The following is a 25,599-nucleotide window of genomic DNA, read 5'->3' as shown; positions in this document are numbered from 1 at the left end:
CATGAAGTGGCTAAAGTATTGGAGTTTCAGCTTTAGCATCAGTCCTTCCAATGAACACCCAGGACTGATCTCCTTTAGAATGGACTGGTTGGATCTCCTTGCAGTCCAAGGGACTCTCAAGAGTCTTCTCCAACACCACAGTTCAAAAGCATATAAGTGTTAGCTATCATAATTATAGTTTATGAGAATGAATTTCAAATTGGTATCATTGAATATTTCCATAGGCATGCCCTGCCACTAATAAAATAAGCATTTCAAAAATAAAATCAATGTCTTCCTCCTGTACCAACTTTCTCTGTAAATTTTTGTCAAGATACCTAAAGATCATAGATTTACTTTTTTTCTCTTGTATCAGTCAGACCTATTTTGAATTCTAAGTGAGAGAAACTAGCTTAAGCAAAAAAGAAGGAAATTTAGTTCTTGTAATCAAAACAGGAAGGGCTTAGATGAAACTGGCCACGGAGATACCTAGAACTGGAAACTCAAATGCCCACAGAACTCTCTCCTTTACAGAAGACTCTTTTTCAGGTCAGCAGTCATTGTGAGAGTGGCCATGGCCACAGAGCCCTATAAGCAACTCCATGGGAAAATGTGAGTAAGGTTTCTGATTGATCAATCACATGTACATGAATGGTGTCATATGATGGGCATGGCCAGAGGTGTATCCTCACTCCATTGGCAGAGAGGTGGAATACACAGTTTGACAGCCCCCACCAGCCAGCATGATTGAAGTAGAGAAGGGATAGTAACCCAAAGGAAGGGTTCCTTAGAGGTTTGAAGTCAATCTAAAAACATGCTTCTGCCTTGTCATTCTTCTATCACCAGTGTTCAGGACAGTCTCCAGGACTGCTGCCCTAACTGCATAACTCATTTTCTTTTTCCAAACATGAACCCTTTTCTCCAAACTGGAAACTCTCCTCATCATCCCATATGTTGCCAATTTCTCTCTTTGCTTAGTGTTCACTGCTTTCCATTATGCCTTCCACCATCTCTGATATCCATATAAAACTTTTGCCCAAATCCTGCTGCTTCTGATGCTGAATGTCAGCCTCTGCGTACTGGTGCTGAATCAAATCTCAGAGATGGAGTTCTGAGTGAAATAGAAAAGAAAAGCTTTGTTGCTTTGCCGGGCAAAGGAGGACAACAGTGTATTCCTGCCCTGAAAAACTATTCTACCCCAGGAGGATTTGGTGAGGAATTTTATAGCGGTAGTTTAAGAGTGGGGTTGCTGACCAAGATTAGGGTGTGTGTAGAGCCTGCACTCCTTTATCCTGGTCTCGCATAGTTTCTTGATGCTGCTCTAGTTCTTTTAATCTGGCCTCAGTGGTCTTCTCTGGAATGAAGAATGCAGATATCTTCCGCTTGGTGGGGGTTTTAGTTCTATAAAAATGCAAAGATATTGTTATGTGTTTCCCTTTAGGCAGAACAGGACTCTGCCACAAGGTTGCACTATTGTTTATTGTTCCTCCTTTGTCTCTGCATCCTCTCCCTTCCCTGACTAGCAACTGTTTGAATCTACTCTTTGGGATTCAGGGAAGGTCCTGAAGGCTGGAGTCTGTTCCCTGCCAACAAGGAACAGGGGACATGGAAAGGCTTTTGTAACCAGGAGCCCCACAGGGTCCTGCTTGGTTTCACTTCCATGGGGATTTCTGGGACTATGGCAGACGACACTGATCTCTCCTTTATTTGACTGCCTCTCTCATTGTCAATGTTTCTTACATATATAGATCATATTTTTATTTTTATTCTCACATTACCCAGAAAAATGCAGAATTACTGACTAAGCCAAACTTCTAGATAAGATGTTCTACTCAAAAATGCATGCCTTACATTAGGTATTTACATATCCATAAATACCCTTGAGACTGAATAAATTGGAACCTTGATAATTGATCAGATGACCAAGTGGGATTTAACAAGGAATAGAACTTGGTCTGTAGCTCTAAATTGTCATTACTTTCCCTGCTTATGTCTGCAAAATCTCCTTTCTAGTTTGTTTATACAACACATGGTGTTGAGCTTGGTATAATTGGCAATCAATAATTATTTGAAGAAAGTAATGAATGAATTGGAAAGAAAAGTGGAAACAATAGGAAGTTCTAAAAAAATGTTATTTTCAAATAAATATAGTAAAATTATTTTTCTGCTGGGCTTTTTGATTAAAGATGACTTTCAGTTCAGTTTAGTCACTCAGTCATGTCCAACTCTTTGTGACACCATGGACTGCAGCATGCTAGGCTTCCCTGCCCTTCACCAACTCCCAAAGCTTGCTCAAACTCATGTCCATCGAGTCAGTGATGCCATCCAACCATCTCGTCCTCTGTTGTCCCCTTCTCCTCCTGCCTTCAATCTTTCCCAGCATCAAGGGTCTTTTCCAGTGAGTCAGCTCTTCGTATCAGGTTGCCGAAGTATTGAGTTTCAGCTTCAGCATCAGTCCTTCCAATGAGTATTCAGGGTTGATTTCCTTTAGGATTGACTGGTTGGATCTCCTTTCTGTCCAAGGGACTCTCAAGAGTCTCCTCCAACACCACAATTCAAAAGCATCAATTCTTCGGCACTCAACTTTCTTTATAGTCCAACTCTCACATCCATACATGACTCCTCAAAAAACCATAGCTTTGACTAGACAGACCTTTGTTGGCAAACTAATGTCTCTGCTTTTTAATATGCTGTCTAGGTTGGTCATAACTTTCCTTCCAAGGAGTAAGCATCTTTTAATTTCATGGCTGCAGTAACCATCTGCAGTGAATTTGGAGCCGAAGAAAATGAAGTCTGTCACTGTTTCCATTGTTTCCCCATCTAGTTGCCGTGAAGTGATTGGACTAGATGCAATGATGTTCGTTTTTTGAATGTTGAGTTTTAAGCCAACTTTTTCACTCTCCTCTTTCACTTTCATCAAGAGGCTCTTTAGTTCTTCTTCGCTTTCTGCCATAAGGGTGTCTCTGCATATAAATTAAATAAGCACAGTGACAATATACAGCCTTGATGTTCTCCTTTCCCGATTTGGAACCAGTTTGTTATTCCATATCCTGTTCTAACTGTTGCTTCTTGACCTGCATACAGATTTCTCAGGAGCCAGGTAAGGTGGTCTGGTATTTCCATCTCTTTCAGAATTTTCCACAGTTTATTGTGATCCACACAGTCAAAGGCTTTTGGATAGTCAATAAAACAGATGTAGATGTTTTTCTGGAACTTTCTTGCTTTTTCAGTGATCCAGTGGATGTTGCCAATTTGATCTCTGGTTCCTCTGCCTTTTCTAAATCAAGCTTGATCATCTGAAAAGACAACTTTAATGGAAGACAAAACATGAAGTTTTGTAAAGTGTTTTAGAGGTTTTATTATAAAGGCTCAAGATTTTAAAGACATTACCTTTAAATTTTGTATTATTTTATGTAAACCCTAAAGACATTTTAACCTAAAATGTTAGGGAATACTGGAGCATATTTTCCACTCCCCAGCAATGAGAAAATCCTTAATCTATTATCTGAACACACATACACTCACATTACATGTCTATGTATACATAGATAGATAGATATAAATGCTCCTTGTTGTTGTTTGGTCGCCTCGTCATGTCTTGACTCTTCGTGACCCCATGGACTGCAGCACACCAGGGCTCCCTGTCCCTCACCATCTCCCGGAGTTTGCCCAGGTTCTTGTCCATTGCACCGTGATGCCATCCAGCCATCTCATCCTTTGATGCCCTCTTCTGCCTTCAGTCTTTCCCAGCATCAGGGTCTTTTCAAAAGAGTCAGATGTTTGCATCAGATGACCAAAATATAGGTCACACATATCTACACACACACATAAATACATTGATCATAGTATGATAGAAAAAAAAAAACTACAAACTATGTGTTACATCAGATTCTAAGTTCTGACAGAATGGTTTACCATGAGCCATTTCTTTTTTCTTTTTTACCCCCTTTAAAACAGTGTTCATCATTTCAGGTCACTGAACAAAAGAAATTAATTTGTGCTACTCTAGAAAAAACATCTTCAGTGCCACACCAAGCATTTATATATTTTTCACCATTTACAAAAATCCCACAAAATGCTCTCAGAACCATTATAGAGCAATACCATATTCTCCTGGAAAAAGAACACTATTCTGTGAATATTGCAATAGGCAATCATTCCAACCATCTAATTATGATAGCTGGATTTTTATACTTCTCATCTTAGATCTTTATCCTTCTGGCTCATTTCCAAATGCCAGGGTTTTCATAGAATTTTGCTGGGTGGGAATTAACCAGCTAGATTCTTCTCAAAATCATTCTTCCTGTACTGATCCTGAGGCATGAAAATTCTAGGACGGATTATAGTAATCTCTGAGGTGTTTCATACTTACAATATGTCAAGTCAATAGCAAGAAAAATGAAAGGCACATCTAATATGTTGAAAATGCATATTACTTTTAAGATTTCTTCTAATATATACATAAAATTGAGAGTTCCAAAAACCAAGTTCCTGTCTCAGGATTAACCTTAATTTTCTTTTTGCTGGCATCCTTGTCTATTTTGGGATCTTTTAATTGGCTTTAGATTTATCAGTAACTGTGTACTCCCATAATTATCACCAAGTATTTCCCCTGTGACTTCTAATAACTGAAACCCTTTCTTAATTAACTTAGTGGATTAGAGTGGAGTTTAAATTATAAGTGTGAGGGATGCTTTGCTCTATACTGTGTATCCTCTCTCAGATTTTCTTCCCAACTTAATTGAACTTCTCGAAAACTCTCCAAGACCAATCAGTGCAATCCATGGATTAGTTTTGGCAGATTTGATTTGGGTGAAGGAATCTTATCAGCAAACATTTTTTCAATCCTGTTAGCATGTGTTCTTGCCTGGAGAATCCCAGGGACGGGGGAGCCTGATGGGCTGCCGTCTATGGGGTCACACAGAGTTGGACACGCCTGAAGCGACTCAGCAGCAGCAGCAGCATGAAACCATTTACAGATAAGTGATGACAAACTTGTCGATTTGTGTCTAATACATTTTGCAACAGAACTGTGACAGGCAGGGGCACTTCCTGTGACACTAAACAAAGGAAGCAAGTTACCGGATTTGAAGTTTTTTAACATTTTTAAGACACAAAGAGATCATTTAGTGGTTGCAAAAACTTATTTAGTGATCCCTCCCACCTTCTCTGTTTCCAAGAGAGACACACAGGCTGACTGACTGGGAGCCCAAGAGACTTCAGTACTCTCTGTTCAGAAGTTTCTGTCTTACCTGTTTCACTTCAGTGCCCAGGTAGGAGTAGGGTCAAGGCATATGTATGCAGAGATTATTCCCTCAAGAAAGCATGCCATGTGCTAGGCAAGTTATGTAGCATGTTATTTCACCTAATTGTCACAACACCCTATGTGGAAGGTATTATTACCCATATTGTACTTTTGAGGAAAATAAAAGCTCAGAAAGGTCACGCAGCTAGAGAACAGCATGAATCATGGGCTGAGATTCAAACCCAGCTCCAACTGATTTCAAAGTATGTGTATGATCTTTCTGCTCCATGACTCTGCCTGGAGGAGATTTACAAAGGGAATACTGGAAGTATTTTAATTAAAATGAGTTTTGCTTTGTTATTAAAGACTTTTGAATACTCTTTGGTGTAATTAGCAGTTCTCAGGGATCTCATAATCAAGTCCTGGATATTAATAGAATGTATCCAGGAACAGTTAAATAACATAACTTGCTCCTCTCAACAATAAAGGAGAACATGATCAACTTCACATAGAGCCAGGATGCTCATACAAATTTGAAACTGAAACGACAAATTGCTCCCAGATAATTGGATCTGTGATTTCTCTGTTCTTTGGAAAGGCTGGGAAAAGACAGTTGGTGAGCTGGGATCTGGATACTTCTTGGGTGGACTTTGTCCAGTTCTACATCCAAATCGGTGGAGAGAGTTCTGCTTGCAACAAGCCTGACAGCAGAGAGGAGGGTGTCCTCCTCCAGTACAGCAACAACGGGGGCATCCAGTGGCACCTGCTGGCAGAAATGTACTTCTCAGACTTCAGCAAACCCAGGTAACCAGTTCTGATTGCCTTCTAATGGTTTCAGGAAGGTTAAGGGTGATGTTGCTGTGTTTGAAACATTGAGTCATTTCAAGGAGAGATAACTCTCCATGATATAACACAATTAGATATGCAGAGAGACCAACCAAAAGCATTACTTCTAAGGCACACAGGGGAAAGGCAGAAACCAGTGAAAGCCAACTGGGTCTAACGAGAATCATAATATCCAGGAAGAGAGTCAGGTATGGTAGGTGGGAGATGGAAGCCTGGAGAGGTTCCCCCTATACAGTAGAAAGGAAATTGATAATGGGGCCAACTGGTTTAAACAGTTTGAAGCTATTCAAAGTATATTTTTTCTAAGGAATAGCATTGTCAATCTGGAAATTACTGAGAATTCAGTAAAGTAAGAAGATTACTATATAGACAAACAAAAATTCAATAGCTTTTTTAAATTCCAGATATATTCCATTTTTATTTAAGGGAATTTTTCTTTAGGTCCTAACTATCTCACCACATTTTCAAAGACTTCTATGACACTAAAATGGTTAAGAGATTCTGAGTTGGAAGCTATCAGAAGACCCCATGCCTGAAAATACATAAATATAAGGAATAAGTTTAACAATACTGAGAATCTCTGTAAAGAAAACTTTAATAAAGCTTCAAAACTTCTTTAAAATTGTGAAGGAAGTGAACAAATAAATGGAAAATAATACAGCATCCTTGGATAGGAAAACTGAACATTATGATATGAAGATATCTCTTAATTTATATGTTATACTATTGCAACCAGAGTCTTAGTGGTAGTTTTTTTGGAACTTTATGTCTAGAAATATAAACTGACAAAAATAGTTTAAACTTTTGGTTAAATATAGAGGGATCCCCTACACGATATTATAATATATTGTATAACCTACATAATTAAAGTGGAATGATACCAGTGCATAGATAGAACAATCAAGTCAAATGACCCAGAAATTAACTCAGATATACATACAAACTTATATGTGAAAAAAAAAAAAACACACATCAATTATCAATGATAAAGAAATGGTCATTCAATCAAATGGTGTTAGAAAAAAATGGGTAGGCTCTTGGGGGGAAATATCTATATAGATTGTCATCTAACATCTCAGATGATAATGTTAAAGACTGGTTAAAGATTTAAACATTTAGATTACTATCTGATCTTGGGAACATATCTAAACTTTCTATACATAAATTCAGTAGAAGAATTAACACGCATGTAACACATCCATTTCAAAGGAAATAGAAAAAAATTTAAAAAAATAAACTGAGAAAATATTTGCAACAAATATGAGAAATAGAAGATCAGTGTTCCTGTAAAGAGCTCATAAAAATTATCAAGAAAAACACTAAGATCCAGTAGAAAAATAGGTAAAAGGAATGAATAGATGTTACAAAACAAGAAAGACATATGTTTAATAAAATACAATATCCAACCTCTCTGGTAATAAAAAATGATACCATTTTTCAACAGTCAGCTGGTCATTTTTTAATAACACAAAATGCTCTTTCCACATGGAGCAGCAAGACAGGTGCTCTCATGTCATCCTGCATGCCATTATTCCGGGAAAGAATTTTGGAAAAATCCTTTGGATTTTTGGAAAAATCAAGAGCCTTAAACATGACCATTTTATTTGGCCTGGTAATTCCATTTTGAAGAATCTTCCCTAAAGAAATAAACTGAGGTGTACATAAAACTATATGCATAGACTTTCATCACAGAATTATTTATAAGGAAAGATGAAATAAATAGTAGCACATCTGTATGATGAAAAATTATATAAATGGTAAAATGATCTTAAATAAGTTTACTGACATGAGGATGTGCTTATGATATAATGTTCATTTTTAAACTGTAAGATACAAAATTATACATATAATCTCACCTGTGTATAAGAGTACATGCTTTAATGTTATACAGCAAACTGTTAGCAGAGGCCATTCTCATGTGGTAGATTATCGGTGATTTATGTTTCATTTTTACTGGTTATTTATATTTTTCCTTAATAAAGTAAGAACTGTTTTGAAAAAAAATTAATGCTATTTTAATGCAATAATATGCAAGGGAGCAGTTCTTTCTAAGGATTTCTTTAGAAATGTTATGACCATTGTCTTGGTAGTCAAAAGACATTGTTCAGTTAATCAAACTCAGTTGAAATATCTGCCTCCAAAAGATACCATAACAAATGGAGAAACCAGGACCAAGACTAAACTTGCTTACAACTTTAAACCTCTTGTCTAATTTGTCTAAACTTAGAAACTTCTCAAAAATACCAAGAGATCAAGCAAAACTAAACTTTCTCTTGTTGCTACTAGTGTTATTTTAACAGCTGCTAAGAAAAACAGAGTTTTTCCTTTCCTGGCACTAAATGATTTGCTTTTATGCAGATTTGTCTATCTTGAGCTACCAGCTGCTGCCAAGACCCCCTGCACCAGGTTCCGCTGGTGGCAGCCTGTGTTTTCAGGGGAAGACTATGACCAGTGGGCAGTTGACGACATCATCATTCTGTCTGAGAAACAAAAACAGATCATCCCAGTTGTCAATCCAACTTTACCTCAGGTATTTCTCATTATGTCTAAACTCCAGGATGACATAGAATTGTAAAAGAGGATGGGATTACTGACTCCTCCAAGGATTTAGTGCTTGACACTTGAACATGTAGTTTGGTTTTATGTGTTTGCACTAATATTTTTTTACCTCTCTATGCTACTCTTTCACAGATTATTTAGATGTTAAAAAATGTAAAAAAAAAAAAAAAAGACTAGAAAGTTTGGCCAATTCATTAAGCGTGATTATTTGTTTATAAAATAATTAGATATATAGTGGCAAAATACTTTCAGTTGTTAAATAATCAGGAGAAAAACTTCATGGCAGTTTAAAAAACAGTTTGAGAGTCTGATTTATTTTCTTAGAAACACAAATGATACATGGTAATACACATAGTAGCATGTCATGAACTGAAAATTCCTTTCTTCTTTTCAAAGCTATCAAATTGCCTTTCTGTGTTGTTTGTATTGTTTCTATTAGAACTTTTATGAGAAACCAGCTTTTGATTACCCTATGAATCAAATGAGTGTGTGGTTGATGTTAGCTAATGAAGGAATGGTTAAAAATGAAACTTTCTGCTCTGCCACGCCATCAGCCATGGTGTTTGGAAAATCAGATGGGGACCGATTTGCAGTAACTCGAGATTTGACTCTGAAGCCTGGATATGTGCTGCAATTCAAGGTATTTATGCATAAACTTCTTGCAGATTAAGGAGTAACCATCTTCCAGATTTGTAAATGAAATTCACAAAGAACACAAAATGTTCATATTTCTGTTAGTGAAGGGACTCATCTGAACAAACAGTTTCCAACAGTCTTGGAATGGCAAAGCTTTTTAGCTCTACCCATAAGGATAACAGCTTGTCAGTTTTTAGTGAGCCCCAGAAGTGGCTGTGTCACTGTGTTTCTTTAAGTGCTCGTGGAATTCGATCAGAATTAAAAAGAAAGATTACTTTGAGGACTTCAATCTGATTGTGACTTAATGAATCCCATGCTTTTGGATGGTAATGGATGCGTTCTCCTTTTCAGCTAACTAGTACTTTTTAAATTTGCGAGTAATTTTATGTTTTTACTATGGGGTTTTCAAATAATTTCTTTTCCTTTGATTCAATATATTTTTACTTTAATTATCATTGTTCTCTTAAAAGCTGCTTATTTTTCAGTGCTGTGATAACATGTCAACATGGATAGCAAGTATTTACTTTGACAAGCTCTTTTTTCAAAACCCTAATCAAAATTTCATTGTGTTTATAATAAAATCCCATTGGTGAATTCTGGGGTCGAGAGTAATGCATTTTTAATGATCCAGCACAACTACATGGTCCTTACATAACGGCAGGATGCAGATGTTAAATAATTTACAAATGGAATTATTAAAGAGATCAGATGTTTATGGGAAGCTCTTCAAATATAATTTCCAGAGGTCTGTAAACAAGGCAGTGAGTCATAAATAAGATGATTAGTGAAATGTTATTCTTCTCTGTTTAGATTTTGATGCTAAATTGCCATGGAAAACCATTAATAATGGTGTACAACTATATTACTTTGTTGGTACTGCCTAAAATGGGAGTAGAATAACAGCAATAGCAATACATTGTCAGAATAGTATGCTGTTTCTCATCTGGCACTTTTTCTAATTAATTAGCCACAAAATCATGATAGTGTAGGTGTTGAACTCTGCGAGGTGGTATTCTAAAGTTTAAAAATCTAAATAGAGAAAATATTATTAAATGTTTCAAAACATAATGCAAAATGCCTAAGAAAAGTCTCAATTCTACAATCACACCAGAAATTGTTGTTTTATAGCTATCAGTTGGTAATAGGCAGGTAATATGAGTCATTTAGGAATTGTTAATGTATATTTGGAATCTGTAATAAGAACTTGATGTTATTTGTCCAAAAAAGGTACAGTGCTGGTTAAGTTTTGATGACTGCCTTCCTTGTGTCAACACTAAGTGCTAGGAATACAGAGATGAGAAATGTAGCCAAGCCCTCAAGAAACTAGCAAGTGAGCCAGAAAAGTGAACAGTTGCAGTAGAATCACTGATGCTGTGGGAGTACCTGACATGGTTCCTGGCATATGGCAGGTACTCCAAAATTATCTATTAGTTAAATGGATAGATGGATGGATGAGTTAAAATAGGAAGTTTCTGGAAATACAGAGACTTAGCAGACTGCAAAATGGAGGAGGTGGGAAATTTCAGCTAGAACAGAGTGTGCAACTATGTGAAAATACAGGAAAGTGCAAATGAGAATGGAAATGTTGGAAATTTGAGTTTAGAGCCAAGATAAGGTTGATTCTAATGAGCTTTATGTGATACACTAAGTCACTGAGATATTAATCCAAGAGCAATGAGTCATGGAAGATGTTTAACCTATTGAATGTGAGAATCAGACCTGTGTTTTAGAAGGATCATTCTATTGACTTAACAGGAGGAAAAACTATTTATAAAACCTTTACTGTGTTCCAGGCTTCTTTTTAGGCTATGAAAATAGCTAGGAATAGAGACAAAGAAAGAACAAAAGAGAACAGATAGAACAAAAAGGACAAATGCCTTGAAGTAGGAGTGTGCTTGGAAAAGTTCAAGAAACCACAAGGACACCACTGTGACTAAAGCAAAGTGAGGAAGGGGAGACTGGTAGGGAAAAAAAAAGATCAGACTTTGACTTTTGCTCTACATAAAATGGGCTTCCCTGGTGACTCAGATAATAAAGAATCTGCCTACAATGCAGGAAACTTGGGTTTCATCCCTGGTTCGGGAAGAGCCCCTGGAAAAGGGAATGGCTACCTGCTCCAGTATTCTTGCCTGGAGAATTCCATGGACAGAGGAGCCTGGTATGTTACAGTCCATAGGGTCAGATATGACTGAGCAACTAACACTGTACCTACACTACATAATACATAAAATAGCTAGCAGAAGAGTGACATACTTTGACTTAGACATTTAAAAAATCACACAGGTAACTGAGTTGGGAGTACACTGGCAGAGTCAAAGGCAGAGATAAAAAGACTGCCAGGCAATTATTTCAGTGATCCAAGTAATAGATAATGGGAACTTGGACCTGTGAGACAGTGGAAGAGGCAGAGAGATGTGTTCAGATTGCTGAGTGTATTTTGAGTAAAGTGACAATGCTAGAGAAGTCATCAAAGAAAGAAATGAGGAGGCCAGACTAAGGCATAGCCTGGGACTATAAGTAGATGTTCTGAAAGATGTTAAAGGTGCAGTCAACAGGTTTGGGTAACCTATTGGGTGATAGAATGAATTCTAGAATGATTCCCACATTTCTGGCTCAAGTCACTGAAATCAGAAATTCAGGAATAGGAAGATTTGTTTTAGGGTGGTGGATGATGAGAAGACTTGGACCTGTGGATTTAGGGATGCCTGTGGATTGCTAAGGGTTTCCCAGGTGGTTCAGTGGTAAAAGAATCCACCTGCCAAGACAGGAGATGCAGATTCGATCCCTGGGTCAGAAGGTCCCCTGGAGGAGGAGATGGCAACCCGTTCCAGCATTTTTGCCTGGGAAATCCCATGGACAGTGGAGCCTGGCAAGCTACAGTCCATGGGGTTGCAAAGAGTCAAACGTGACTGAGCACACATGCTCATGGATTGCTGAAATACAAACACACAAGAAGCAGTTATGTACATTGTTCAGAGAGCCTGAGAGTATCTGGGAGTCATAAGGATTTAGAAGGAATCTGAAATTATGATTGTGAATGAGATTAGCGAGCTTGTATGGAGTAAAAAGGTAAGAAAGCCAAGAATTGAATTCTAGAAAACATCAGCAGTTAAGAAGCAGGCTAAATGGTCCATAACGAATAAAATCACAAACTTGTCACAGAACTGAAAGCTCCATTGACTTACCTACTTTTGCCATAAATCTAAGACAGAAAGCTAACTATGTGTGCCCAGTGTGACTCCTCTCACCACAGGCCAGCCAAAGGCTATGCTAACTAAGTAATATAATAAAAGCGTTTGTGTTACAAGAGGTGATCTTGCATCTTAGAGGGTCAGGTCTTTGTTTTCTTGACATTTAACTATGTAAACTTGGATAAATGAATCACAGTAGAATTGCCACTAGCCATATTATAAATCCTTCTGAGAGATGCTTTCTAGCTCTGAGCATGGAATTAAGGAATATATGTGTTCTTCCCATTTTTGACAGACTGACTCAAGCTACTTTACAATCACAAGGAGGAGCTGGTTGACCTCTTGAGCTCTGACCCAATTTTATTTGCCTAGGGACCTATCTTTCCTTCATCCTTTATTTTTTGGTCATGTTTATGTTCTCTTGCGTTCTTCAATTTTTTCTATAAAATTTGACTATTCTTAGTTATAAAGCCTTATACAATCCTATGATGGCGCCAACCAACAAATGAAATAACATATGAATAGATCATGTGATCTAAGACAGCATGTGATTAAATTTCAGGAAGAGTTTCACATTTACAACTTTTAAAAAATATAAACTAAAACAGTAATACAATCATTTATATATTTATTAATTTAGAAAGAAACTGTCAAAGCTTTAGTAGCATTCAGTGCTGTGTAAAACTGATTCATTTGAATCTAAGTGATTAAAAATGAACACATATAAATAGGAAATTCACAGTTTCTACATTTTGATTCAGTAGTACTACTCCTAGATATTGGTATGCTTCCTTATAAAGATTAGAAGAGAAAACAGAAAAAAATGGTTGTTCTAGGGGCTTCCCTGGTGGCTCAAGTGGTAAAGAATCTGCCTGCCAATTCTGGAGAAGAAAGTGGCAACTCACTCCAGTATTCTTGCCTGGGGAATTCCATGGACAGAGAAGCCTGGGGGGCTACAGTCCATGGAGTCGCAAAGAGCTGGATACAACCGAGTGACTAACATACACACACACCAGTGTAGGAGACACAGGTTCAATCCCTGATCCAGGAAGATCCACATGCCTCGGAGCAATTAATCCTGTGCAACAAAACTATTTAGCCTATGCTCTAGAGCCCAGAAGCCACAACTACTGAGCCCACATGTTACAACTACTGAAGCCTCCCTCCAGCCCATAGTCTGTGCTCCACAGTAAGAGAAGCCACTTCAGTGAGAAACCTGGGCACCATAACTAGAAAGAAACCCCTGCTCGCCACAACTAGAGAAAAGCCCATGCAGCAACAAAGACCCAGCACAACCAAAAATAAATAAATTTATTTTTTTTAATGGTTGTGCTATAGCATTGTGATATAGGTTGCATTTTTTACAATTTTTTGAATATTTTTAATCCTGTAATGACAATCATCTCCACAAGTGCATAGAAGAGCAATGGTTTATTTCTGGATTATGTTGCTTATTCAATGCTGTGACAGAAACTTAATTCTTTCATATAAGTTGACAGTGATTTCTTACTGAGCTTTTGTAAGAAAACAGAATAAAGATGCCTATCCCCCTAAAGCAGAGGACAGCTTCAGTGACCTTCATGTTCTAAAGAGGACAGCTCTCTATCATCTGCTTCCCTCTGTTTGTATCCTCAGTCTGGGAAAGGAAAAGAACACAGTTTCTTGACTTCTCATCTTTTGTCCAAGACTCTGATCACATCTGTGCTCTCTCTTCTCTCCTGTAATCTCAAGAAGTCCACAAAATGGGAAGCTGGTCCTGCTTTCTATTGAAAAGCCCCTATTGCTTTTACAGAGATTTCCAGACACTATGAAAAGATCTTGGTTGGAATTGAGCTGCATGTCTTATCATTGTAAATTTGTGCAAACTCAGTAGAAAGAAGCCTGACTGCTCTAGCACCTAATTTGTTAAGTGATGTCTTGAAACCAAAACCTGTGTAATTCTTTCTTTTTAACAGCTTAACATTGGGTGTGCCAATCAATTCAGCAGTGCTGCCCCAGTTCTTCTTCAGTACTCTCATGATGCTGGAATGTCCTGGTTTCTGGTGAAAGAAGGCTGTTACCCAGCTTCTGCAGGCAAGGGATGTGAAGGAAACTCCAGAGAACTGAGTGAACCCACCATGTATCACACGGGGGACTTTGAAGAATGGACAAGAATCACCATTGTTATTCCAAGGTCTCTTGCATCCAGGTAAAGTGCCCATTCTTACCATGTGCCATAGTTGCCATTTCTAAGGAGCATATATTTATCTCAATACCTTCATTTCATATATCTCAATAACCTAAAAGAATTCATAACCTCTAGCAGTATCTATCCAAGTAATGACTCTTGAGAAAATGACACACACATTTGTGAAACAGTTTATTCACTTACTCATCCATTCATTCATTCAACAAATACTTATTGAGCCACCTACCTGTGCCAAGTTCTTCCTGGGCACTGGGATTACAGTATTAACCAGAAGATGTTTAAAAGCTAAGTGAGTTATAAAGCATTATTGTAACAGACTTTCACTATGTGGTGATTTTTTTCTAACTTAATGCCTCCTTGAATAGACAATTTGAGATATCTCATCATTAAGATACATATTAATACAATAGAGAAAAAGATTTTAAATCAATTGACAGAAGCATGAGCTAAATGGATTAAGAACTTGAAGCAAATTAGTTTTTGTAATAAATCAACAAGTTTAACTCTTAGCTTCCTGGCAGCTAGGACAAAGTGTGAGAGGTCAGGAGATAGGGTCATTTGGTTCTCATTGTTGAATAAGATAAAAGAAAATATATACATTCTGATAAAAAAAATTAAGTGTACTTTTTTCTAAAATACATTTGTAGTGCCTATATGTATCTTTGTGTTGGGTGGAGTAGGTAACATCAAGATCAGTGTTTTAACTATATTTTTTTCATAAGATAAAAGAAGCATTCAAGTGGACACTTTTTAATTGAATCCTAGAACATAATATTCAATTGTGACTCAGTCAAAGCATTTCTGTGCAGACCTGAGATGATATAATAGGTCTATTTGTACTGCTGGTGATGTAATTTAATATAGAGGTTGCTGCTGCTGCTGCTGCTGCTGCTAAGTCGCTTCAGTCGTGTCCAACTCTGTGCGACCCCATAGACGGCAGCCCACCAGGCTTCCCCGTTCCTGGGATTCTCCAGGCAAGAATACTGGAGTGGGTTGCCATTTCCTTCTCCAGTGCATGAAAGTGAAAAGTGAAAGTGAAGTCGCTCAGTTGTGTCCAACTCTTAGTGAGCTACTCAGTAATGCCATTCAACATTATTTCCAGCCTTACTTTCTTCCTAGAATATGGTAGGACTCTTTAAAGTTAGGCATTGCCTAATGAAATGTGAGTGGAAATTAAACATATGACTTTGAGTCCATGTGCGTTTTGCCATCATATCTGTTTCATGAAAGCACCTTTTGTGATGAAGCTTACATCAGTCTGGGTCCTTGCATTTCTGCAATCAGCAGACTTTCTTACAACCTGTACTGGACATATAGCATAAGCCAGAAATAAACTTTTGTTGGGTTAACCCACTGAGACTGGGGGCTGCATGTTACATCAGCATAACATATCTCATCCTGACTGACAGAATGATAAAAGCTAAGAATTGTAGAGACCATTCTGTATATAATCTTTCACCTAATTGATCACCAGATTTATATCTAGCTGGATATCCTGGTTGTGTTCTCTTCCTTCCTTGTTAATTAGTTATGCATACCTTCAAAAACTGCACCATAGATTTTGGTATACAGACTTCTCAGATAGGTAAGAAACTTGTATGGTCAGGATATATAAGTTTCTGTGGTAATCTACTAAACTTTGGAGCATAATCTTTAAATGCCAACTATTCCAAGAAAGAATTCATCAGTCATTGGATCTAAGATCAACTTATAAGTAATTTTTTGTCTTTACATGCCAGTGTACTTTGTTGTGTATCAGAGAGATTCAAATGACTTGGTTTGTGCCAGAGTTGATGAGTTGACCTTCTTTAGTGAAATTTAATAATTTGACTTGCATTCTGCTTTAGTTAGGATACAGGTCTAGCTACTATAAAAGCAAAATAAATCAAATGCTTAACAAGGCTTAAACAAGATAGAAATCCATTCTTTACTGCATAATAGTCCAAAGGTGAGCAGTTCAGAAATGACAGGATATCTCTGCCATTCTGAACACACAACTTCTATCTCTGGATCCAAGGCAGCTATTCCAGACCTTGTTATACCTCTCAACCAGTGGAAGGAAAATGATCAGGAATGCATAGGTGCATTACTTTTTTTATATATAAATTTATTTATTCTAATTGGAGGATAATTACAATATTGTATTGGTTTTGCATTACTTTTTAAAAACTATCATTAGTCCTTTTTCATAACCCTCAGTAGAGCCTAGGATAATATTTGTACAGTTACCTATTGCTGTGCAACATTCCTCTCCAAAACATAGTGGCTTAAGACAGCAGTGGCTTATTATTTCTCATGGTTTTATGGAATTGATTGGGTAGTTCTTCTGCTCATCTCTCCTTTATAGTGTAGCTTTTTTCAGTTGGTAGGTTGATTAGTGTCTGGGATTAGTAGGACCTTTATCTCTATGTGGTTTTCATCCCAGTATCTACCCCAGTATTTATAACAATATCCACAATTGGGTGGTTCCAGTGTTAGAAAAAAACAAAAGTAGAAGCTGCCAGGCTCTATCTTACTGCCACATCCTAGGGGTCAAAGCAAGTCACAAGGCAAGTCTAGATACAGAGAGTGAGAAAACAGACTCCTCTTTTTGATAGAAAGTGCAGAAAAATCTTATAGAAGATATACATAAGTAGGTGTGATCCATGTGAAAGTGAAAGTTATTCAGTTGGGTCCAACTCTTTGTTTCCCCATGGACTATACAGCCCATGGGATTCTCTAGGCCAGAATACTGCAGTGGGTAGCCTATCCGTTCTCCAGAAGATCTTCCCAACCCAGGATTCAAACCAGGATCTCCTGCAATGCAGGCGGATTCTTTACCAACTGAGCTACCAGTCATTGTTATAACAACCTAATATAGTTTGTCCTAGCCCTATGATTCATATCTGTTCCCCATGAAAATACACTCACTTTCCTCCCAAGACCCTCAAAGACTTGTCCCATCATAGTATCAGGCTCTAAGTCACTTATCTCATATCAAGGTTCCCTGGATATGACTCACAGATCTAGGAACTGAAAAAAAAAAAAAAGATTGATCTACCCCACCCCTACCCAACATACAACAATGAGATAAGATAAAAATAATATAATAATAATATATATAACAACATAATAAACACTGCCCACTCAGGAAAATGAAAAGAATGGGAGGCACATAGCAAACACTGGTTCACCAGAATTCTGAAAGCCAACAAGATAGCTGTTACAGCAATGTCCAGGATAAGAAAGTTTGACAGTTCTCCTCCTGGTAAGTAGTTCCCTAATCTTTTGTTCTTCTCAGGTGTTTGTTCTACTCTATAGGCTTCATCCTCTGAGACATTTTTCCTTTTCCATAAGGACATATCTGCCTTTGGAGCTAAATAGCCCTTTCATCCTGCTTATTGCCCATCTCAAACTGGGCATTGTAACATAGCAACCCTTGTAATCCTCACCCCCACCACTGCCCTTCTCTCCCCATGTTTTTCTGAAACTGTTCACTTCAGTTGCTCAGTTGTGTCTGACTCTTTGTGACACCATGGACTGCAGCACGCCAGGCCTCCCTGTCCATCACCAACTCCTAGAGTTTACTCAAACTCATGTCCATTAAGTCAGTGATGCCATCCAACCATCTCATCCTCTGTTATCCCCTTCTCCTCCCATCTTCAGTCTTTCCCAGCATGAGGGTCTTTTCAAATAAGTCAGTTCTTCACATCAGGTGGCCAAAGTATTGGAGTTTCAGCTTCAACATGAGTCTTTCCAATGAACACTCAGGACTGATTTCCTTTAGAATGGACTGGTTGGATCTTCTTGCAGTCCAAGGGACTCTCAAGAGTCTTCTCCAACACCACAGTTCAGAAGCATCAATTTTTCAGTGTTCAGCTTTCTTTATAGTCCAACTCTCATATCCATACATGACTACTGGAAAAAACATAGCCTTGACTAGATGGACCTTTGTTGGCAAATAATGTCTCTGCTTTTTAATATGCTGTCTAGGTTGGTCATAACTTTTCTTGCAAGGAGCAAGTGTCTTTTAATTTCATGGCTGCAGACACCATCTGCAGTGATTTTAGAGCCCAAGAAAATAAAGTCTGTCACAGTTTCCACTGTTTCCCCATATATTTGCCATTAAGTGATGGGACCAGATGTCATGATCTTAGTTTTCTGAATGTTGAGCTTTAAGCCAACTTTTCACTCTCCTCTTTCATCTTCATCAAGAGGCTCTTTAGTTCTTTTTCACTTTCTGCCATAAGGGTGGTGTCATCTGCATATCTGAGGTTATTGATGTTTCTCCTGGCAATCTTGATTCCAGCTTGTGCTTCTTCCAGCCCAGCGTTTCTCATGATGTACTCTGCATATAACTTAAATAAGCAGGGTGACAATATACAGCTTTGACATACTCCCTTCCCAATTTGGAACCAGTCTGTTGTTCCATGTCCAGTTCTAACTGTTGCTTCCTGACCTGCATACATGTTTCTCAAGAGGCAGGTCAGGTGGTCTGGTATTCCCATTTCTTTAAGCATTTTCTATAGTTTGTCATGATCCACACAGTCAAAGGCTTTGGCATAGTCAATAAAGTAGAAATAGATGTTTTTCTGGAACTCTCTTGCTTTTTTGATAATCCAATGGATGTTGGCAATTTGATCTCTGGTTCCTCTGCCCTTTCTAAATCCAGTTTGAATATCTGGAAGTTCATGGTTCATGTACTGCTGAAGCCTGGCTTGGAGAATATTGAGCGTTACTTTACTAGTGTGTGAGATGAGTGCAATTGTGCAGTAGTTTGAGCATTCTTTGGCATTGCCTTTTTTTGGGATTGGAATGAAAACTAACCTTTTCTTCTGAAACTGTGGCCCAGCCTTATGTTTTCCAAATAGACAAGTGCAACATGTCATGAAGCTGGGGAGCATAAGGGGGTAAATCTTTGCTGCAGTGTCTAGAATACCAGGATATTGGAAGACATCGCTTTAAAAGTAGTCCATAGAATCAGGAGCCAAGGAACACAATGCTGGTGTGATACCCCAAAGCCAGATAATATAGAGTTGAATCTGAAACTGCAGTTTGTTTGATGCTAAGTAGAATCACCCAGTTGGTAAAGCCACATCTGAGAAATAAGAAAAGACTGTCCTTATTATTACAAAATGAGCCAATATTTTGAGGCTTCCAATTTATCAATATTTTCTTAGATCTCAGCTTTTGGAAGACAAAATCTTATTCATTAGGATTTGGCTTCCTGGTTTGTTTGAATACTATCCAACTTGCTCGGGATGGCATTTGTGATGGAGAGCTCTCTACTACAGAATAGTAAATATGTTACTGCTTCAACCCAAGCAAATGAGCTATTATTTGTTTCTTCTGCAGTATGTTAAACTCAGATATCTCCAAATGCAGTGTTGGAAAGCTGAGAATTGTAAGTGAAAATTGTTAAAATTTGGAACTATTTTGCCACAAACCAACATGCTTATTATAATAGTTACTAGAACATTTTTCTTTTACAAATAATTCTAAGCTGATTTTCTCAAAGGAACAGTTTGTGCTCATGTTAATTCTCTTGGTTCTTGCCTACAGAAGAGGAACATTGGTGGTGGTAAATATGTGCTGGTACCTCCCTGCTGACTCTCATCCCGAACCATACAGCCACTCATCCTGCTCTTGGCTCTCTATGCCAAATGCAGAAAGTCAGCATCTCTGGGAAGGGCTAGAAGCTCAGCTGCTTAATATTCTGCCCAGTGTCTCCTCCACCACCACACATCACAAGACAAAGCAGTGCACAGGTGCTTACCTTCCTGGTTTAAGTGGCAGATGCAACACCCCTGTGAAGTGTGGTGGGCTGAAGGACAGGGGTAGAAACTGGTTCTCCAGGTCGCTCAGGCATCCTCTGAACAAAGATGACAATTGGAAAGGGAGTAAAGAGAGAGTGTGTTATCTTCTACTACCTTATCTGGAACATGCAGGATAAAGGGGAATTCTGCTTTCTGAGGGGCAGAAATTATAGATCCATGTTTCTCTGAGTTCTATTATAGAAACTTAAACAGAAAAGGCAAGTGTGACTTTAATTAAAAAAGACTTCTACCAGGGAATCAAAGTGTTTCTTTTTTATTATAGGTGTACAGCCTATCTTTTGGAAGGGGCACAGAGATCTTACCATTTTACTACAAACAATTGGCAAAAGATGCTTTTCACCAATTCCATTTATTTCCTTTGAAAGGAAAAATATCTTCACCGGTTAAATAATATTATGACTCTATTGGGAAGAATTTTCCTAAAGCCCATGGCTTTACAATTGTACTTTCTTTTTTCTTTTCATTTTTTGGTTTTGCTTTGTTTTGCTAATCTTCAATTCTGTTCTCTTTTGCCTTAATAAATAAGACCAATACATTTTGAGTTAACTTCAAAGGAAATAAAAGATGCATTTACCTTCCTTTTGACACATTGAAAAATGTGTTAAGGCTTGCATTAATAGAAATTAATCACTGAAAAACTTTTTAAACCTAGTAAACAACATTGTTGCCTACGTTTGTAAATGTGCGAAATGTAGATAACTTAAAATAATGAAGAAGAAAGCCAGGGTTATGATTCAGTGTTGCCAAATTACCATAGTTATTTGAAGAGCCAGAAAGAAATGTACTCTGATACTGCTATATTATTTTCATAATAATAGAGGAGAAAAGGAACCATCTTTATCTACAATTATCTTTGATAGTCTTCATTAATCTTTAAGATTCTTTACTCTTCTTTACTTAGAGACTGAATTAACTCAAGAATCTATAAATAATGGCAGCATAATTAATTGGTATTTAGATAATCTAATCTATTGTCCCTCTTTAATGTTAGTAGAATTGAGAAGGAAGAGATGTTTTCTTGTTATGAAGTTATAGATGTAGATGGGTTTCCATGTATTTGAAAGGAAACGAGATGTGTTGAAAGGATTGGAAATATTAGAAAGCAACTGGGAAAAGTTTTAGTTTGGCAGCCTCAAAACTTATGAGGAAAATAGGACTGGGCAGTAGCCCAGGCCACTCGTGTTCCAGGGTTTTGAAGCACTGGGACCAGGTCCCTCTTTTGTTTGTTGGCAGTTACCAGTGTTCGTTGGCAGCCCAGCTGGTTGCTAAGTTTGTAGAAAAAGCATCTTGAAGACTTCAAGATGAAAAGTGAAGAAGGCAAGGAAGGCAACAGGTGAGAATAGAGCTGTCAGTACAAACTTGATTCTTTCCTACCAGAATCATGCAAATGGCAGAGCCATAGTCCCCTTATTTGTCCTAACAAAGTACATTCTATTTGATGGTTTCAAAGATTCCCAAATATCCTCTTAAAATATGCAAGAATAAAAAAAGCTATGTTTCTGGCCATCAGAATCTTCTTTATCTGAAATCCTCCTGATATTTAGACATTTATGCTGAAGAAAATATCAAGAAGTTTTGAGAAAGATTTGAGAGAGACACTTTTGAAGGTTAAGTGTCCAATCAAGTGAACGTGACTTCCAAATAAATATGTATCTCTTGAGTTTTTCTGAACTGTTCTGTATTTCAGTGCTTTGGTATGAGATATTGGTACAAGAAACACATGTGCTGTTTTTCCCAACAGTAAGACCAGATTCCGATGGATCCAGGAGAGCAGCTCCCAGAAGAATGTGCCTCCTTTTGCTTTGGATGGCGTATACATATCAGAGCCTTGTCCCAGTTACTGCAGTGGCCATGGGGACTGCGTTTCAGGGGTGTGTTTCTGTGACCTGGGGTACACCGGTAAGGCTGCAGACAAGTCTGATGATCTGTTCGTAAAATATTCATCTCTGAGTACTATATTTCATGTTACTTTTTCCAAGGAAATATATTCTTAAGTATTTATTCTTAAGTCCCAAAATTATAGAAATTTGTAACCTAGGCAAATGAGGCACTGAAATATTTTGTAGTTTTGAGCTGCCTAAGAAGGGAAAGCATGATAACACATATTTCATCCCTTAAGTATATTCATTTACTAATAATAGTGATAATAATTAACATTACTTGAATCCCTACTTCATGCCAAGCCCTACAGTAGGTGTTTTTTATTTCACCTCATTTAATTCACAGATAACCCTATAACATAGTACTGTCGTTGTCCCTGTTTACACTTGAGGAAACAGACACAAAGACACACAGTAACTGTCCCAAGGTCACACAGCTAAATGTTGCTAGAGCTCAGCTTTAATCCCTGGCAGCCAAGCTCTTAAGCATTAGGCGTCCTGTGCTCTTTACATTGCTTTTATACGAAGTGTAATTTTATACATTTAAAGTAAAAGTCAACTTACGAAATGATAAATGCAAGACTGCCAAACAAAAACTTAACAAGAAAAGTATTTTTTGACCACAATCACCCTTAGATGTTGCTACAAGCAAAAGTAAAAAGGAAGCTGAGATTAAAGAGTAAAATGGGAGAAAATGTTATAAGCTTTGTAATCTTTTTATAGAATTTTTCCTGGAATTAACTTCAAAGGATCCTTCCCAGCTTTTCAGTGTTCTGCTCTTCATCTGGCATGTGACTAAAGACACACATATGTTGTTACAGGCCTTCTGTAGAGTGCTGTCACTCGTAGTTTCAGGGTGTTTTTTCTTAAATCTGGGATAAACTCCCTATATTGATCCTCTAATACAAGGACAACAAATGAGCGCGTTTTGTTTGTGGACAAAATCTTGTATCTCAGTTTACACAAATCCTCTGGTTAACAAAAATCATGAGACCGTGTGGTTCCCTCTGTGTTTGTGTTTAAAAATTTAGAATAATAGAAGCAGAATACTGTTTTGATGATAGTAGAGATGACTGTCGGAGAAGGCAGTGGCACCCCACTCCAGTACTCCTGCTTGGAAAATCCCATAGATGGAGGAGCCTGTTAGGCTGCAGTCCATGGGGTCTCTGAGGGTCGGACACGACTGAGCAACTTCACTTTCACTTTTCACTTTCATGCATTGGAGAAGGAAATGGCAACCCACTCCAGTGTTCTTGCCTGGAGAATCCCAGGGACGGGGGAGCCTGGTGGGCTGCTGTCCATGGGGTCACACAGAGTCGGACATGACTGAAGTGACCTAGCAGCAGCAGCAGCAGTGATGACTGTATTTCAGGCAGATGCTTGAGGTTTGAATTTTCATATGGTTTCTCCCCCCTAATACTTATAGCAATGTCTCCTTTGCCCACACACTAATGTACCTTCTCATGTTTCATGATTTTAACAAAACCTGTCTCCTCTGTATTTCTTTTCTCGGAAGCTGCACAAGGAACCTGTGTGTCTATTGTCCCTAATCACAGTGAGATGTTTGATAGATTTGAGGGGAAGCTCAGCCCGCTGTGGTACAAGATAACCGGAGGCCAGGTTGGAACAGGCTGTGGAACACTTAGTGATGGCAAGTCTCTCTACTTCAGTGGCCCTGGAAAAAGGGAAGCGAGGACTGTCCCTCTGGACACCAGGAATATCAGGTAAGTAGTTAACTGGTCACTTCTTCATGAACATAATATTTACCTTACTGTATGATCTAACCTACAACACTGTTCTTTTCAGAGTTCACATAGTAATGTTTCTCTACATAGACTCTGATATATAAAAATGAAGCATAAATTTATAATAAAATAGATTCTGCAAAACTTTAATTCGTTAATCAGCATGCAGTCATCACCAAGGCCTGTGTGTCTAATATATGTCAGCTTGGTTTTCTAAAGTTCTCTGTTATTATGAAGATTATTTGATATTAATTTTAATATATGCCAAGAAAAACAAATAATTTTTTGCAACTTTGAATTCTGTGTCCAAAAATGTGGTGCCCCATTTATGTAAGTTTATTTGTATTCACTTATTGAAGGCTATTCCAGAAATTTAAAATACCTACACTGACACCTACTGGTACGATAAATAAGTGCTTAGTTTTAAGGGCAAATGAAATAGTAAGTAGCACATCTAAAATATAACTGTGCTTCTTTAGTTTTAATCAAATTATTTTAGAATTGGAAGAAAGGAAGCTAAAGAAATGTTTGAAGCTTTTAGAGCTTCTTCTCACTAAAATCTGGATTCTGTGTCATATGTTTTCTACCTTCAGTCTCTTTCCCCTTCCTTCTGAGTCCTTCTCACAGAGCTAACCCTGTCATGTAGCTTGGTTTATAGTGACTGAGGCATAGATTACATCGCACTAATTGAGAGACAGTTGTTAAAAATTAAACCATCTGAGTTTAAATCCATAGTAGAAGTAATTGTCTGGCCCTAAACAAATGTAACATACAAGTTTTTAATGTTAGATTTTTCCTCCTGAGTTTCCAAGGATAGTATCATCTCAATTTAAAGGAATTCCATTTCAGTGATTTCATTAAGTTGCCTCAGAGTGTCATAGGGAAATGAAGTTAACTTGTTTCCTTTTGTTTAAATCATTATTCCAAAATAAAATTAATGGTCATATCAATTAACTTTTCTGAATGGTTATAGAATTAGCCTACTATCTAATCTATGTAGTTTCTGCTTGTCATATGCCCTTTGTGTTTAAAAATAGTACCTAAGAATTACAGGAGTTTTACTTTTTACCGTGTCAAAATACAGAAGGCTAGATGTCTTCTGAACTCATGTTTTTAAGTAAACTGAGGTGTGGTGTTTTGGTTTTTTTCCCCCCAGACTCGTTCAGTTTTATATACAAATTGGAAGCAAAACTTCAGGGATTACCTGCATCAAACCAAGAGCTAGAAATGAAGGTAAGGTGCTATATTTCCATAAAAACTACAGTTACTCCTAGCAAAGTAGTTCTTTCTCCTCCCAAAGTTTGGCTGAAATTTTGTAAACTGATTTATTGTTCAATTGCTCAGTCATATCTGACTCTTCACAACCCCATGGACTGAAGCACACCAGGCTTCCCTGTCCTTCATCATCTCTGAGAGCTTGCTCAAACTCATGTCCATTGAGTCACTGATGCCATCCAACCATCTCATCCTCTGTCATTCCCTTCTCCTCCTGCCTTCAATCTTCCCCAGCATCA

The 25,599-nt window shown here is 37.7% G+C and overlaps 1 protein-coding gene across 1 annotated transcript in view; it reads left to right on the top strand.

The window, feature by feature from the left end:
- Positions 1 to 25,599, top strand: part of LOC104990283 (reelin) — a 531,703-nt gene that overhangs the window by 433,176 nt on the left and 72,928 nt on the right. Inside the window, exons 25-31 of the mRNA XM_010842284.1 lie at positions 5,823 to 6,028; positions 8,429 to 8,600; positions 9,069 to 9,269; positions 14,412 to 14,644; positions 22,202 to 22,359; positions 23,857 to 24,064; positions 25,242 to 25,318. Coding sequence (XP_010840586.1) covers positions 5,823 to 6,028; positions 8,429 to 8,600; positions 9,069 to 9,269; positions 14,412 to 14,644; positions 22,202 to 22,359; positions 23,857 to 24,064; positions 25,242 to 25,318 — 1,255 coding nt within the window. The remainder of the gene's footprint in view (positions 1 to 5,822; positions 6,029 to 8,428; positions 8,601 to 9,068; positions 9,270 to 14,411; positions 14,645 to 22,201; positions 22,360 to 23,856; positions 24,065 to 25,241; positions 25,319 to 25,599) is intronic.

Source organism: Bison bison, unplaced genomic scaffold (genome assembly GCF_000754665.1).
Source record: "Bison bison bison isolate TAMUID 2011002044 unplaced genomic scaffold, Bison_UMD1.0 scf7180017864175, whole genome shotgun sequence".
NCBI classification, from domain to species: domain Eukaryota; kingdom Metazoa; phylum Chordata; class Mammalia; order Artiodactyla; family Bovidae; genus Bison; species Bison bison.
Note: the sequence above shows the minus strand (reverse complement) of the source record. Positions and strands in the feature narration are given on the sequence as shown.